The following is a 16,938-nucleotide window of genomic DNA, read 5'->3' on the forward strand; positions in this document are numbered from 1 at the left end:
CTGAATAATAACACAGAACAGAATAAGAAATAATGCAAAAATACTGGTACCATGACCATTTTGGAACTTCAGAGTTAGTGTTTGTGCTTGCATGTGTCCATGCATGTATAGATGCATGGATCCTGCACCAGAGCTAGCACATATTAGATATGCATTAGAAGGGAAATGAGAACAAATATGTGCTATTGTGCTATGATGTATTTATATATTCAAATCTGAATAAGTATTAATTTGAGGAACAATCAAAACTCAACTCTGAGGGTGGGTATTAGCTGAAATGCACAGCACAATTTATCTCACTGTTTCATGGCAAATTGTACCATCCACATCTTAGCTGTTCTCAGGTTTGTGCTCTTTTACAGAGTGGGGGATGCAGCCTCCAGTGTTCTGTGGACTACAGGTACAGCTGTTGCCATCACCTCCCAGGTTTTCTCCAGCTCTTTCTTGAGGCCTTGGCATTTCTACAGTTTCTTGTGTTCATTTTTCCTTAGTTTGCTATCATTGCAGATGACTAGATCAATCACAACAGCTTTTCCCTGCTGTTAATTCATGGTCACAATACCAGTTGGTTGGCCAATAGCTTTTTTTCTTCTGTATATGGAAGTCCTATCTTAGCGCTCATATTCTCCATCACTTTGGAACGTATTTTCCATTGTCACCTAGGGGTCTCAAATCCATGTTCTGCACCAATATTTCCGTACACAATGACGACTACTTTATTATGGTGTTCTGTGCATTCTTTTCTTGCCAGTATCTTACTGGTGTCAGATGCTTGATTGTTTCAGGGGCCTCTACGCACCTATGATCCCACCTTGTGTAGTAGACCTGGACCTCAACTGCTCTGGTGCTCAAGGCTTGCACCTGTGCTGCCATGATTAGCAACTCTGTGCTCTTCTTCAGTCAAACTCACACCCTCTTTGGCCATTGGTAGGACTTTTTTCATATTGACCACTTCAGCTATTTGTCAGTGGTACATCCCATGCAGGAGTTTTTCCTCTCATGGTCATTCCAACCTTTTTTCCTCCAGTTCCCACTGCCATTGACCAATTGGATCTATCTAATGTATTTATGGAGCTTAGAGGTGTCATCTTGGAAAGTAGCTCTGATGCTCTAGTCATCTGCCTCGCCCTTTGTACTTAGTAATTAGCCTAGTAATTAAACAATATAAATTTGAAATCTACATTTTATGGGAAATATTATTGAGACAAGTGGTAAAGCTGCATGGATGTAAACGAAATTAATTTTAAATTGTGTTTGTGTGTGTGTGTGTGTGTGTGTGTGTGTGTGTGTGTGTGTGTGTGTGTGTGTGTGTGTGTGTATGTATATATATATATATATATATATATATATATATATATATATATATATATATATATATATAAAACAAAAAAAAAAATATATATATATGTATATATATATATATATATATATATATATATATATATATATATATATATATATATATATATATATATATATATATATATATATATATATATATATATCATTTGAATTACATTGAATAGAATGCATAAAAGAAATGTAAAAATTGGGAAAATCAAGCAACGATACTTGGTTACAGTCCAACTCTCGCGAGCAGAATGAATGAGTCGTTTTGAATGAAAGGCAGTTACAAAGATCTTCCACTAGATGGCGGTAGCCTTCTTTCGCGCCGCCAGCTTTACGACAGTGTTGTTCATTTACGGCCATCGTTGTCAATGACAGGCTTTGAGGTAAACAAGCTCACACGGCGTGGTTTAAAACTCGGACAAAAAGAACATCACACAGCGAGGTATGCACACAAAAACGCAAAATTAAATTCACTTAACTCTACTTCTTTTAGTATGCACAATGTAAAAAATTGCATATTTTGTTTTTGTGGTTTATTTACTGCTTATGTGACAGCAAGCACGACTAGATTTGATCCTTGGCAGAAGTCACGTAGTTCACGATTTAAGAGCACGGTGTCATCGTAAACCATTTTCGCAGCATGTGTTGGATTTGAAAACATTTACAGGAAGCATAAAAACTTTTTTTTTAAGCAAGGTATTTGTGTAGGAGACAGTTTGTTAGTTATCTCAAGAGAAAGAGACCAACAAACAACGATAGAAGGACTGGCTGCAAAGATTGTGCAAGAATGCTGAATCCCTCCAGCTTTCAAACCAGAGATTAAGGGTAATCCTTGTGTTAAACAGAAGACTTTGCCTGCGTTTTAACGAATTTTAATTCTTAAATATATATATATATATATTTTCTTTTCTTTAAAGTTATTATTTGTAAAACTAACTGTGTGCCCATTCCTGGTCTTATCGGTACAAAGAAACCCTGACTGTTTCAATTTTGTTGCAACATCAAACTACATGTAAAACCTAGTTGTTATGTTAGAGCTTATTGCTTTGAATGTATTTATAAAGCCTTACATTGTATTCAGTTTAACAGATTATAGCAACAATTAAGATGACTAAAAAATGCAAATCTATAAAACAGTATTTAAAATGCATAATAATAGCCTACACACAAAGGAAAGTTGGAAAACTTAAAGTTAAGATAATTTCAGCCATCCATACTACAGTACAGTAAATAAAACCCTACTAAACCTTTAAGAAAACTGTAGAAAACAGTAAAAACTGAAACTTTTCATTGGATTTTTCTGTTTCTTTTCTCTCTCTTCTTTTTTTGTAATCCGTGTGTTGTATCAGCTCTTTTAGCAACAATGCTTCTACACAATCGTGCTGCCATTTCACTCGGGCTTCGCATGTGCTCCTCACATGTAACAACAGGACCAGTGATTGACACAGGAAGACTCAGTTCAGGTAAAACAACAGCTTTGCTTGTTCATTAAAGAGTAATCTCAAGTCACTAACAGTTGTTCTTCCTGATGGATGCCATACAATGTTTTCCCCATTGGGATCCTACACACCAATGCCGGGTCCAAATGGTTCAGGGAGTCAGCGTTGCAGAGATTCCCATTGTCGTGGTGGGTTGGTAGTGTCCTCCACTTTCCTAATGTGTAGTGGTGGGCGCCCCGGCCTGCCATGGACTGGGTGGGTCTTGAGGTGGTGACATCTGTAGTCATGATTAGTGGCCTGGGGTGGATGGATCCCTAAGATTGGGTGGATAAGTGTTTTATATGTTTTATCTATGTGAATATGTGTGAAAAGTGAGTGTAGGTGTTAGACTTTGGTTAAATTCTATGTTTATGAAGGTGTGTTTTTTTTTTTAACCTTGTTTTAGCTTTGCTTTTTATTATCTAAAGCACTTGGTGCCACTTTTGGATGAAAAGTGCTATAGAAATAAACTTTGATTTGAAACAAGAAGGAAGGAACAAAAGTTAAAACCATATGGTTTTAGTAAGATTTTACAATTATAAGATAGTCTTTTCGTATATAAGATATGTGTATGAAATTAATTACATGTTGCATACTAATCAAGCATAAACAAACACGTAGTTTTTGATGAACTGACTTGAATAGTAGGAACCAGTTGATAAGTTAATAAGAAACTAAGTGACCGAGTCTTTGTAGATAACTACTCTAAATCTGCTGAATGCCCCTCTTTTAAATCAGTGTTAAGGAGTACACAAATCTAAAAAATATCATTGCAATACCATTGTGGTGTTAACTGACAGATTATATCCATCAGAAGACCCCTTCTGTGGGTTTTAGATAAGTAGAAGTAAAAGCAGCGACTTTGGAATGGTCCCTGATCTGAAGTCACTTTTTCATTTATTTTGTTTCTACTCTTCTTTGAAATTCCCCTTTTTTCAGACATGTCTGAATTCCGCAAAGCTTTTTCCAAAGCCAAGCACATAGCAATCATCACAGGGGCTGGTGTGAGCGCAGAGTGCGGAGTTCCGACTTTCAGGGGAGAACATGAGAGGTGGAGAAAATGGCAGTCTCAGGTAATTTCACAAAAGTACAACTCACACACTTTCAGAACAAGAAATGATCTTTTCTTATTATTTGTGGATTTGCCTTTAGAAAAGATTTTATGGTTACCTCTGAGTCAGACATAAAAAGTCCTTTCCGAATTTGGATTGTAAAGCCTGGCTTTGTCCAAAATGTTGCCCCTTTCTTGGATGTATTCCCAGGACCTAGCAACTCCAGAAGCCTTCTCTCGCAATCCATCTCGAGTCTGGGAGTTCTACCATTACAGAAGAGAGCTTGTGCTCAACAAGAAACCTAGTGCTGTCCATCTTGCAATAGCAGAGTGTGAAGCCCGTCTGAAGAAGCAGGGGCGCTCTGTGGTGGTCATCACACAGTGCATAGACGATTTTCACCGACAAGCTGGGTCCAAACATGTACTCAAGATTCACGGTGAGATAATTGAACTATAAAAAACAACATACCATACATTTATCCTGATTATTTTTGTATATTTTAATTAAAAGAAGCTTTATGTTGTACTGAATCCTAATGTTTAGGCTGAAACCCAAACAAAAATAGATTGTGTGTAATTTGCTTGAGTGAGTTTAATTTTCTGTTTGACCGTTTCCACTGGGATTAGAGATCCTGTATGGAACTAATCTCAAAGCTTCTCTGTATGCAGAATGAATGGAAACAAGGGCATAGTGGTGTTGTTAAAACATCTAATTCATAGATCTGCTGAACAAAAAAAATCGAACCATGTTTGCAAAAAGTGTGTTTAGTTGTGAATTTATTGCCAGTTATGTTTTATAAAGTTTAGAACATCTAATGAAGGAAATTCTCCAGGTAATATAGGCAGAGCATATCAGAGGCAGATTTTTCCATGACTGAAGATTGGGAGGGGCTTGACATTTTGAAAGACTGTTTCGAGAAATAGTTAATTATTTAGATTTTTTTAAAAATGTAACATTTCATCATCCACAGTATATATTGTCAAAAGGTTTGACTAATCCGGAGAAATCCATGTATGAATGAGGCAGGGCTGAAAACTGATAGTGAAGGCATGTGATCATCCAGCCCTCGGGTAGCCCTGCATTAACACAAGCAGTTCTTTTGGTAAAATCGCTAAATGCATTTAGGAATTATTCTGTAATTTATCAACAGATTCACATTTTTTACTCTTGATTTTAATAGCATTAATTAACGAATATTGTTTGCAAAAAAGTTCGGGTTTGTTTGAACTGGTTCTTCTGTTTTCTTACATTAATGGCAAAAATAAGTTTAACATTTAAATCCTCAACTAAAATTTCTCCAATGATTTAGAGCAAGAGTCATTACTTGTGAACAACTTCTAATGAATGTTTTATATGAACCCAACAGGGTAGCTGAATAACAGCTGTTTTTTATTGCTCCACTGCAGGCAGTCTGTTGGAAACACGCTGTGTGAGTTGTGGGCAGGTGACCGTGAACAAGCGAAGCCCCATATGTGCTGCCTTAAAGGGCAAAGGGTAGGTGGTACATCTTGAGGATATAAAATACTTATAAACATTCACACTTCTTTCAGTTTGACCGCTTCGTGAGTGAAGTGTATTACCCAGTATTGGTGCTTTTCTCCCTTCATGTACAGTGCACCTGGCCCAGATGTTCCTGATGCACTGATTCCTGTGGATAAACTGCCAAGGTGGGATTGAAAATATTGTTTCCTCATAGCAACATGGAGCCAGATATTTAATATGTTAAATAATATCAGTATTTATTACAACTACCTAACTACTTTCAGTTAAGAGACAGTAAATTAAGGAGCTACGGAGAGTTTGTCGTACGTGTGTTTTATTTGTGTGTAGTTCAGTGTGTAGTTTAGTGAAAGAGATACTGGAATATTTTTCAAAAGGCTTGATTTGTTTTAAGCATAAACTGCTTTTATTATGTAAAGATCTTGTGCTTTTCCTATTTCCCCACAAGTCATTTTCATAAATATGAAATAAAGACAATAAAATCTATAAAGAACATTATCCATGTTATGAGTCTGAAACAATATAAATTTGGAAAACTGGAAAGCGTCTGAAATCTTCCATGGGCCCCCATATGTTTGGGAAGGAAAAGAAGATATCTTTTCAGTATCATGGGCAATTTATTCTGGGATTAAAAAAAAAAAAAAAAAAAAAAAAAAGTTTGACATATTTACTGTAAGGACTCTCGCTTCTTTATCAAGGTGTGACGAGAGAGACTGCCACGGTCTGTTGAGGCCCAATGTGGTGTTTTTTGGGGAGACTATGGACTCTCATATCCTGACTAAGGTGGAAAAAGAAATGGAAATCTGTGATCTTTGTCTTGTGGTGAGTTTATTTATTTATCTATCTTTTTAGATAACAGGGCACCTATTCCTACTGTCTAACTTTTTTGCTGTATTTCTTCTGAATTTTGTAAAGATTTCAAACAGAAGTATATTAACTGTACAGAACAATTTAAAGCTGACACTTTGGGCATTGCTGCTTCCTGTTTTTCTTATAGGTGGGCACATCTTCTATTGTCTACCCAGCAGCCATGTTTGGACCCCGGATTGCATCCAGGGGCGTTCCAGTGGCAGAGTTCAATACAAGCACAACACCGAAAACTGAACATTTTACGTAAGTTTACAAACAACCAACATGAAGGAGTGTAAAACTATAGCACCTGTTTACTTTTGCAGTAACGTTAGCATTAAAAGAAGGCAACCGCATGCTAAAACCGTTTCCACACATAACAGCAGTCACCTATAAATAGTTTTCATTTCAGTGTGGTACCTTTTAACCTAAATTTACACCTTTTAATGTTTTCTTTTTTTTTCTGTGTGTGTATTTGCTGTTGCACAGGTACCATTTCCAGGGTCCATGCGGAACAACACTGCCTCAAGCTTTGGCTCAGCATGAGTCAGAGTGTTTTTAAGAGTCACCAGGCAAACCTTTTTGACATCAGTCTATTCTTTCTTATACAGTTTCATGCAATCTAAAGCTGCAAGGTTTCATAACAGTTTTCCAGTCTTAAAATCTGTTTAAATCTTAATGCCTGGTTGAGGGAATATGTACAATTCTTTCACTTTTTGGGATGCATCTCCAAATACTTGAACGTCGAGCTCACTAACTGGAATCAGATTTGAGTAGGTTTTACTTTTACTTGTTGTGAAGCATGATGAAGGAAGTGGGTTGCACTATGCAAGTAGTTTGCATAGAAAAATGTCTTTCATTCAGATAACATCGGCAGGAGATTGTAACATTTTTAGTTATGCGCTTTAAATGATAGTGTAGAACAGAACATGTTACTTTTTGTGCCAATGTATGGTATTCCTCTTTCCTCTTTCTATCCAATGAACAGATGAGGAGACATAATCTTGTGCCTTTCCAAGCAGTTTACACAATTTTGACCAAAAGCTTGTTTTAACCTCAAGTGCAAAGCAACCAATGTTACAGAGATATAGTCATGTTAGTTTGCTTAAGATGGGAAATCAACATAATATACTTTTCATGCTGTTTAATGCTGAATATGGGATCAGACTGGTTACATGTCATGTATTATTATTGATGCATTTGATACATTTTTATACTTTCCACTGTCTTCAAAAAATGAATATGTATTAGTCTGAGGCTGGAAGTTGTCAAAAATGAAAATAGTCGTCACTAGCTTCATTGCCTGCAATATCTTTATTATATATTCCATTACTACTGTTTGTGCATTTATTCAAAACAATTAATAAAACTGATAATGGACATGTACTGAGCATTCATGTCTTCCTTCATCCATTTTGGAAGATGAAGCCCTGCATGTCCCCAGAGTGAACAGTAGATGCCAGCATGTAGCTTCCTATCTGAGATTGTTTTTTTTTTTTTCCTCCCGCTGAGTCACAACACAAGCTAGTATCCATTCAGTTCAGAGTCTTCTGTTAATATGCATGAGTGTGAAGAAAGGCAGATTTATGTACCCAGAGGCCATCAGTGAACTCACATGGCTGTCACGGCAAAAACAAGCTGAGGAAACATATCTGACTTCATCATTATGCTGCTGAAATGGAAACGGTTTGAAGTGGAAAGCAGTAATCAGAAGGTGGATACTGTACACAGCTGATCTCTTGAGTTTTACAAATACTAAAAGAGCCATAATGTATGGCTCTTTTAGTGGATGATGACATAAGCAGAAACACAAGCTACATTGTATTCCTTTTTTAAAGATCTTTTCACTTGAAACACTGTTGTTAACATTTAATCACCCAAATATGTAAAGATAAAACCTTAATTTCAAAGAAAAAGATGGGGTGTTGTGTAAAATGCAATCAACCAATTTGGTAATCTCATTAACCACAATGTGTTAAGGAACAGAACGTGGTAATTTAGACATTTTACTATTTTATGAAAGATATCAGCTCACATTGAATAGGCAGCCACACATCAACATATCGCTAGAAAAAAAAGGGACAATGCCATCTGCAGCAACCACTTATCTTGTGGCAAAAGCCTGTGATCTGTGACCTACAGTTCCAGCTGCCAGACAAGTTGGTACAATAAACTTCAAAATAAGTTAATTCTTCAAATGAAATGGAAAATTGTCTCACTTTCATTGTTGATTGAAATCCAATCCAGTCCAAATTTATTTGTAAAGCACTTGAAAAATTGTTTTCTGCACTCTGATGTGAACAGTACACAGCACCTTTTACAGCAACTGGACTTGAAAAACAAAATGTGTCACCAAACCTTTCTTATTTGTCTGTTTATTTTTAAATAAATACATTTATTTACGTTTTTATTTATCTTCCATTAATTTGTCATCTTTTATATATCATTGTCTGACCTAATTTTATTATGTATTTTTCATCATTTTTATTTTGTTATTTATATTACTTAGGTTTAATCTTATTGTAAAATTATTGTTTTACAGAATTATTGATTTAGTTATTTTATCTTTTGTGTCTTTATTTAATCTGTTAAACCTTTTTTAGCTCCAGTGTTTTCTTCTACCTCATGGGGATCCTCCGTGTCGGGGGCTGCACCTGTTTGACCGGCAGGGCCGTTGTGGCGGGGGTCATCCTGCCGTTAATGTTGGTAGATGTTCTGCACTGCAGCCATATGGCTGTGGTGTGGACCCTGGCCTGGGCGTGTCTACCTGTGGCTGTGTCCCTGTTGGTCACTCCTGGGTCAGTTCCTGACATGGACTGTCTCCCCAGATGTCATTTCCTCACAACAGTGTCAAGCCAGATACAGATGACAGAATCCTGAAGTTATTAGTTGTTTTTTTGGCATCAGTGGTCAGGGGAAGGGTTGGGTTGTGTGCGTGTGTGGGTAACGTGTGTGTGTGTTTAAATGTGAAACTGTTTTTAATTTTTTAAAGTTTGATTTGATATGATTTGACCAGTAAAAAGAAAATGAAGAAATTGACATCTAGCAATTACTGCACGGTGGCGCAGTGGTTAGCACTGTGGCCTCACAGCAAGATCACTGGTTTGATCCTTGGCTGGGGAGGAGTTTGGTCAGTGGCCTTTCTGTGTGGAGTTTGCATGTTCTCCCTGTGTATGCGTGGGATCTCTCTGGGTACTCCGGCTTCCTCCCACTATCCAAAGACATGCATGTTAGGTTAATTGGTTACTTTAAATTGCCCCTAGGAGTGAGTGTGAGTGGTTGTTTGTCTCTGTGAGGCCCTGCGATGGACTGGCGAGCTGTCCAGGGTGTACCCTGCCTGTCGCCCAAAGCCAGCTGGGATAGGCTCCAGCTTCCCTGCGACCCTGATTTGGATAAAGCGGTTCAGAAAATGAATGAACGAATGAATGACATCTAGCAATCATCACATAACCTTTACTATTCCATGCATGTGATCATAGCCTCTCCGACTGGAAAAATTGGGATGGTGCATGCTAGAGGCTACATGTCCAGAGTATTTATCTTCATTGACTGACTTGACTAACATTGTTAAGTCATTCAGTGGGACTGACAGAAACGGTGAGCTAGAGTCGCTGAAATTAGCCATGGAAGGTTATTTTCATCAGACAGTGTTCTGTAAATGTGATGGCAGTTATAATAGAGCTATCCCAAGGGAGTTATTTTGTATGTGTATGAAAAAGAATGATGCAAACATACAGGTACCATCTTTACTGTCTCGAGGGAGTCTCTTCGGGGTGGTTTGTTTCTTGTCCACTTTTAGCACTCTCATTATAAATTTTTTAGTCCACACAGCATTGCAGCACCACAAATGCTGCAGCTGGACTCAAATGGGAAAGCAGCTGTTTTATTCCAGCAATGGTTCTTTTTTATTGAGCATATAGCATCCATAATGAGACCATGTCTGTCACAAAGTATTTCCTGTTATTATATTTCACAAAGATTGTTATGATAAGATATCTTCATTTGCCTTTCTATTACTGCTGCCTACCTTGAAGGAAAGGAAAGACCAAGTTGGATTTGTCATCAAGAGCACAGTACATGGAGAGGCACTTAAGAGAAATCTCAGCTGTCTGATGCAGTCTTTTCTGGAGCTGATGTGGGCAAAGCCAGAGAGCAAACGGTTTCACATCCACATTCTGCAGCTTATTCATGAAGGGAGGAAGGGGGGAGATAAAGCCAGAAAGTTTCTTCCAGACCTGAAGCCCCTCAGGTTAATAGACTTTTCATCACTTGTGTCATGTCTACAAAAAATTCTCTGCTTCTGAATGAGCAGATATGATGTTGCTTGAAAGTTTCTGAATACTAAAGTTTTTTTGTAGCTCCATACATAAAACATTGACATTCAAGTCCTGAAGAAACTTCACAAAACAAAGTTAGGAAGTGACACAAACTCTTAAACATGTTCTTTAACACTGGGTAAAATGATACTATTTAACATCTGTGTGTTCTCAGACTTAAGTAAACCTCCAGGATTAGTAGGTAATTTGAAAGTGAAATAAATATTGAACATGAAAAGTCATCCTATTTAAATATTGGGAGCACAAAGATTTGCCAAAATTAACTTTATATCTTAATTTGAAGTTTAGCTCTAATGTCCCCAGAAAAAGATAGACTGATTTTTTAAATTATAATTTATTGTATAAAGAAAAAAAAATACAACTACAATAAGTGTATCAATTAAAAGAATCTACAATTAGACAGACCCCCTATAAAACCCTTTTCTTGGGAAATGTTTTTATTTGGAACAAAGTTCACATAACTATTCCCAAAGTTCACTCCAAAGGTAGGGTGTGTAATAGTTGTACAATAATAAATGAACTAAAATTAACTTCTAGGTCGCAAAAGAGTCTCTCTGTTCTTTCCTGGGGCCTAATTTTAACTGAGAGGAGTTTGCAAATCTGGTGGTGAAAGAGTCATGGTTTGGGCCTTTTTCATTGCATGTGGACCAGGAGAGCTTGCAATGACTGATGGAAAAAGGAATTCTGCATGACAACACCATTTCCAAAGCAAACTGTGACATCTGTCCGTGAACTTGATCTCAGCAGAAAATGGGTCATGCGGTAAGACAGGTATCCGCTCTGCCAAAAAATTGTTCAAGAAGAATAGTATTTTTTTTTTTTTTTTTGGCATGTCCAAGCCAAAATCTTGACCTTAATTTGAAGGAAATCTATGACAAGACCTGAAGTAAGCAGTCCATGCAAGAAAAAAACCCTCAACCAACATCCCAGAGTTGAAGCTGTTATTAACCAACAGACTAGAAACATTTAGCTCTAGCTGACCCAGCACCAGAATTTAATAGAAAATAATAGAATTGAAAAAATAAAATAAATAGTATTGTACTGGATTGTGCTCGTAAAATAATTTTATTAACAGTTTTTCAAAATCAAGTATGAACATACTTTTAAACTACACAGTCAACCACCAGTTGTAGGTACACACGATCATTAAAATATATCAAGTTAAGTTAATTTATATAATAAATTTTAAAACAACAAGCACTGACAGAAGACCTTTAAAAAATATAAACTTAAAAACAAAAAGTTAAAAATATATAAAAATGAAAATGAACACAGGAGTCAGAACTATGGAAACAGAATAAAATTTAAAAAATACATTAAAAAGGAATAAAACTAAATAAGTGTCATACTTATTTACCACACCTATTTGTCATGTAGATGACACACTCGAGTTGAACGCTGAGGAGCAGAGGTGAGTCTTGAGTTGGGATTTAAAAATATCTACAAACCTTCTGTATGTGGAAGAGTAGGTTCTTCCACAGGGTTTTGCAGTAACTGGGAAAGCTCACTTTCCTTTGTCTTTCAGTTCGGATCTTAGAACATCTTAGATGGACTACCAACTCCAGTCTTCAGAGGCCAATGTCCTGCAGGTAGGCTGTGGATGTTTTTTCTGCAGCAACACATCTGATTCAATGAACGGAAACCTGTGCAGAATCTGACAGCAAGCTGTTTGAATCAGAGGGCTTTCAATAGGGAAACATTCAATACATGCAGGACCACTGGTGCTTGAGGACCAGAATAGGTGATCCCTGCTCTAAGAGCAACTGAATGGTTAACAGCAAATCTCTACAAGGAGTGTGAATATGAACCAGATCTGATGTGTGGTGCTAATCCATTTAAAACTTTAAAAGTAAGGTGAAGAATATCAAAATCAGTCTAAAAACAGACATGGAGTCAGAAATGCCAAAAATGGTGCTATGTGTTCACACTTATAAGTTTAAAAACGAACTGCTGAATTTTGGACTTAAAGCAGTCAAGAGATGACCAATCCACGCCTACATACACCACATTGCTTTTATCACCCGAGGTGACAAAAGCGTGAATAAGTCTCTCCAGATCTTTAAAAGGGAGATACGGCTTCACCTGGGCAAGCCCTCTTAGGTGGAAAGAAGGTTGCTTTGATAACCGCACTGATCTGTTGGAGTTATGTACAGAGAAAATATTTGTGAGCTCCTCCACAGAGTCAAGCAGCTTGATGGCCTGAAAGGTACAACAGAGTTTTTCAGTGGTCTCTGGAATAAGAGATTGAGAAGATTAATGGTCAAATCAAAAAGTAAGCATTGTGAGTAGATCACAAGGGACTGTTTCATGTTGAGAAACAGGCATATCCATAATTTGACAGTTTACAAGACGAGCACAATAATTAGTTAATAAGTTACTCTACCTGGTAGATTGACCATACTGGTGAGTAGGGCCGAAGAAGTCCTCAACAGTGTTCAAAATCTGGATAAGAAAAAGAAACTCAGATGTACTTAAGTCAGTCTGGTTGTTGGCCGGGATATCAAAATCACCTAGTGGTAGGTCTTTGTTGGATACAATAGAGATAATTTATCTGAGTCACCCGTACATGTTGAAATGGGTATATACAGTTCCAGTCAAAAGTTTGGACACACATTTTATGTTGGATTTAATGGTAAAGTGTGTCCAAACTTTTAACTGGCAGTATACTTTTGAGTAATTTTATAAGACCACAGTTTTTCTCAATAACCTTGGACTATTTCAGAATGTGTTAGCATGGGATGTTTCAACAAGAGGAACATCAGTATGTGACATTTTAGCCAGAGAGATAAAACCAAGCAACACAACAAAGTTAATAACAAAAAAGAACTCATTAGAAAAGTTTATTGTTAATATGACTGGCAGATTTGTCCTGTACTGTGACTTGATAAGATAGATAAGCTTTTTTGGACGGCCTTACTCAATAATGAGATGAAATAGATGATACCAATGAAGGCCAAACTAACACTGGTAAGCCGATCTATTTTTAATGCCTAATGTGAAATTGTTAACATTTTCTAACTGTAATACAGACACAGAAAAGAAAGGTTCACAAACTTTAAAGCCTCCTGGCAGATAGCAAGTGTATTTGTATTGCCTTTGATGTACTTAAAAAAGCTAAAAGTAGTGTTTGATAGCCTAACACACAAATACTCACAGAAGGAGAAGAGGCTGTATGTGTGTGTCATTTCATGTTTATATTGTATGTATTCTGTTGTAATTTTTCTTTCTGTATGCAGAAATGTCAGACTAAAGCAGGTCAGGCTGGTGAGGAGCGTTAACCTTACACAGATACATACAGTAGCCCCAACGTTACACGCAGCATGTCAACATCTGTTTGCCATAACGTGGTTCATTCTGCTATTTTAGGATTGCAGCAACTCTTCTATTCCAGAGTTTATGTTGTCATATTTAATGTTTAAAAGAGTAATATTACTAACTATGGCAAGTGAAAAAGAGACAACAACAAATTAAAGAAGCCATTAAGGATTGTATAAAAGAAAGATGACTCTGCCAACAAATTATTGATAGCGGTCTTCTCCATAAGAACCCAGATGAAATGATCTGTACTGATCTGCTTATAAATTGTAAGTACTTTTATGTCTGTATTTATGCTCATAAAATTCCTCAGGATGTATTTATCGGGACACTTTTCCCCCTGACACTGATGTCAGGTTGAATGTTTAAGTGACATCTTGCATATGCAAACAAACCCTAGACCTTTTACCTGTCTTGTTAATGACAGGAAATGAAGATAAGCCACAAAACACTGACATATCAAAGATAAAAGGTGAAAAGATAAGTTAGTGTATCACCACACAGACAATTTAGCTAATATTTGTGATCAGCAGCCTGTTGTAAAAGGAAATTATTTATTTCCATTTCTTTAGTGGCATCTACTGTAATATCAAAGACAACTCTGTTAGTCAGGCATTAGATAACATATTTGCGCCAATGATTTTCAAGGTGTAGTTTTCTAAGCTTCATCTATCTCACCTATCTCAGCATTGTGTGCCGTGTAACCTTAAAACAACTTGAGGAAAACTGAGGTTTGCCAAAAGATGCACTAAAAAGCTGTGTCACAGGTCTTGTGGTGTAATGAATTCTCCCCAGAGATCTGACCTCAACATTACTGAAGCAGTGTGGGATCATCTGGATCTACATGTCTACTTAAATTGGAAAATCAATTTTTCTCTCTTCTTTATGCTCCAGGAAGTGTTATGAACAAACATTTTAAAAATGATAAAATATGGAAAGTACAAATCTGATTTAAATTTCAGTATGAGTGTCTTTGTGTGTGTGCCTCATCAGCTTGAATGCTTAGAAAACTGTGACTTTGCACATTAAAAAAAATAAACAGGGAATAGAGTAGAGTTCAATGGAATGGAAAAATAATTAAAACAAAAGTTAACTAAATATGTGTTATTTTAAATTAACTTAATTATAACATATTTAAAATAGACTACAGGCCTTTAAATCAGCATCTTGGTGAGACTCACAGAACAGCAGAAGCCTATGAAGGCTCAGGTATTTTCTAATTATAGCAGGTGTCAATTCACATCATTAGAAATTAGACTGTTTGTCTCACATGCAAACTCACACACACACACACACACACCATCGGCACTAACAATGAATACTAATCTCATCTCTGTCTCCATTTCCTAACCTTTCCCTGAACTCTGTGTGGCTAACAGACCTGGCTGCACTAACAAATGTTTCCAATTAACTCCCCTTTTGCCATAATAGCTATCTCAGCCTAAGAGTACTGTCAATCACTTTCCAAATTTAAAAAAAAAAAAAATTAAAAGTGTATTTTCATTACTTTAATTTTGCTTCTGTTGGTGAGGATAGCTTCATATTCCCTTAGAGAGAAACACAGTGAACATGATGTGAGGACAGTATTCACTGAGGTGTCTTACTCCCACACATATTACATCTCTGAATTATGCTGATGTTGGCGCTTCTACGTGGCCTAACTGAGGGAGCTGTTGTTGGAAAGAGGCTGAGATGGGGGCTCAGGTGCAAGCTAATCTGCTCTAACCCTGCTCTAATTAGGATCAAGGCTAGCAGCCACTTTCTCCAGGTTATTGATTGCTAGCTCTGCCTTGCACAAAGAGGTATTTGGCTCCTACAAGACCAACAAATAAGGCACAAAAAAAAAGATGCTCTGCCTTCCCGATTGAATGTTGTGTCTTTGAAATTCAGTAGCAAGTTCCCATTCAGCATTATTACTTTCCAAGTGTCCTAATCTGTTAGGCCTCTAATCAGCATGCTCTGTTTAGGGCTGTTTTCTAGAGCTGACCGGTTCAGTACTTACTCTATCGGCTTCTGTGGATTGGGTTCACAAGTGTTTCCATCTGTCTTCATCTCCCATGACCTCTGTTATACATATATATATATATATAGGTTTTCTGATCAATTATAATTTAAATTGAGTATTTCCTGGCAAGACTTGCAAAAATCTCATCCAGTCATCTACCAAATATTCATTTCTACATTTTCTAAAGTGGTTTCCAGTATGTATTCGAAGTACAGATTGGATTCTGTGGCGATCATGACCGATTTTTACATGGATATCTAATAACATAGAATTATGAAGGAACTGCAGTTTGTATCATAAAGGTCAGAGGCCTTTATAAAAGCTTTTTCATGTTGTCCCTCCAGGACTTTTTTTCCCATCATCTTGATTCAAGCTGATTTTTGTTTTTTGGCAGCCACCAGTCTGGCTTTTGTGAAAGAGATTTTGAAACTAAGGTGATGTTCATTTTTCAGAAAACAACTCTTCTCTTTTAAACATTTGTCACCACCTTTTGTATTTTTGTATGTATGTGTATGTACACATCCTATCTGTACGATTTTTAATCCTATCGGTACTTAAACAACAAGGTGTGTTCAGTGAGAGGCTTCTTCAGGTCCGCTGTAAGACTGAAAGACACAGAAGATCATTCCTGCCAGCAGCCATCAGCTTCCGCAACAAGACCCCCTTTAGTTAATTATCTGCTACAATACTAAATTTCCCTTTGGGGATTAATTAAGTATTTTTCATTTCACTCATTCAAGTCTTTGTATCTGTCAGCCTCACTCTGTGTAATTCATTGTCACCTGTCTCATGTGCAGCACACTTTAAGCACTCTATTTCAGCCGGGCACGTGATACTTTGGAACACAACTATTGTGGGAGGAGAGAAAGTCACGTGGACTAAATGCAAACACCCTTGCTCACACACATACGCACTGCCTCCCCCAGATTACTTGAATTATCAGAAGCTTTAAGAGGATTTCACAATAGGGGGTGTTGCACTTGAATCGTATGCACCTGATGGCTATTGATCCATCTTAAGCTCACTCATGGAAACGTAGGTTAAACAGGCAT

At 37.0% G+C, this 16,938-nt stretch overlaps 1 protein-coding gene across 1 annotated transcript; it reads left to right on the forward strand.

The window, feature by feature from the left end:
- Nucleotides 1-1,716: 1,716 nt before the first annotated feature.
- LOC306758363 (NAD-dependent protein deacylase sirtuin-5, mitochondrial-like) lies at nucleotides 1,717-7,422 on the forward strand. The gene is made up of 9 exons (XM_079243676.1): nucleotides 1,717-1,792; nucleotides 2,700-2,813; nucleotides 3,768-3,901; nucleotides 4,091-4,316; nucleotides 5,287-5,374; nucleotides 5,494-5,547; nucleotides 6,079-6,202; nucleotides 6,378-6,493; nucleotides 6,719-7,422. Exons 2-9 carry the CDS (start codon nucleotides 2,714-2,716, stop codon nucleotides 6,789-6,791), a joined length of 915 nt encoding a protein of 304 aa, XP_079099802.1. The 5' UTR covers nucleotides 1,717-1,792; nucleotides 2,700-2,713; the 3' UTR covers nucleotides 6,792-7,422.
- The last annotated feature ends 9,516 nt before the right edge of the window (nucleotides 7,423-16,938 follow it).

The sequence above is a fragment of the Telmatherina bonti genome (assembly GCF_933228915.1).
Source record: "Telmatherina bonti genome assembly, chromosome: 7".
NCBI classification, from domain to species: Eukaryota; Metazoa; Chordata; class Actinopteri; order Atheriniformes; family Telmatherinidae; genus Telmatherina; species Telmatherina bonti.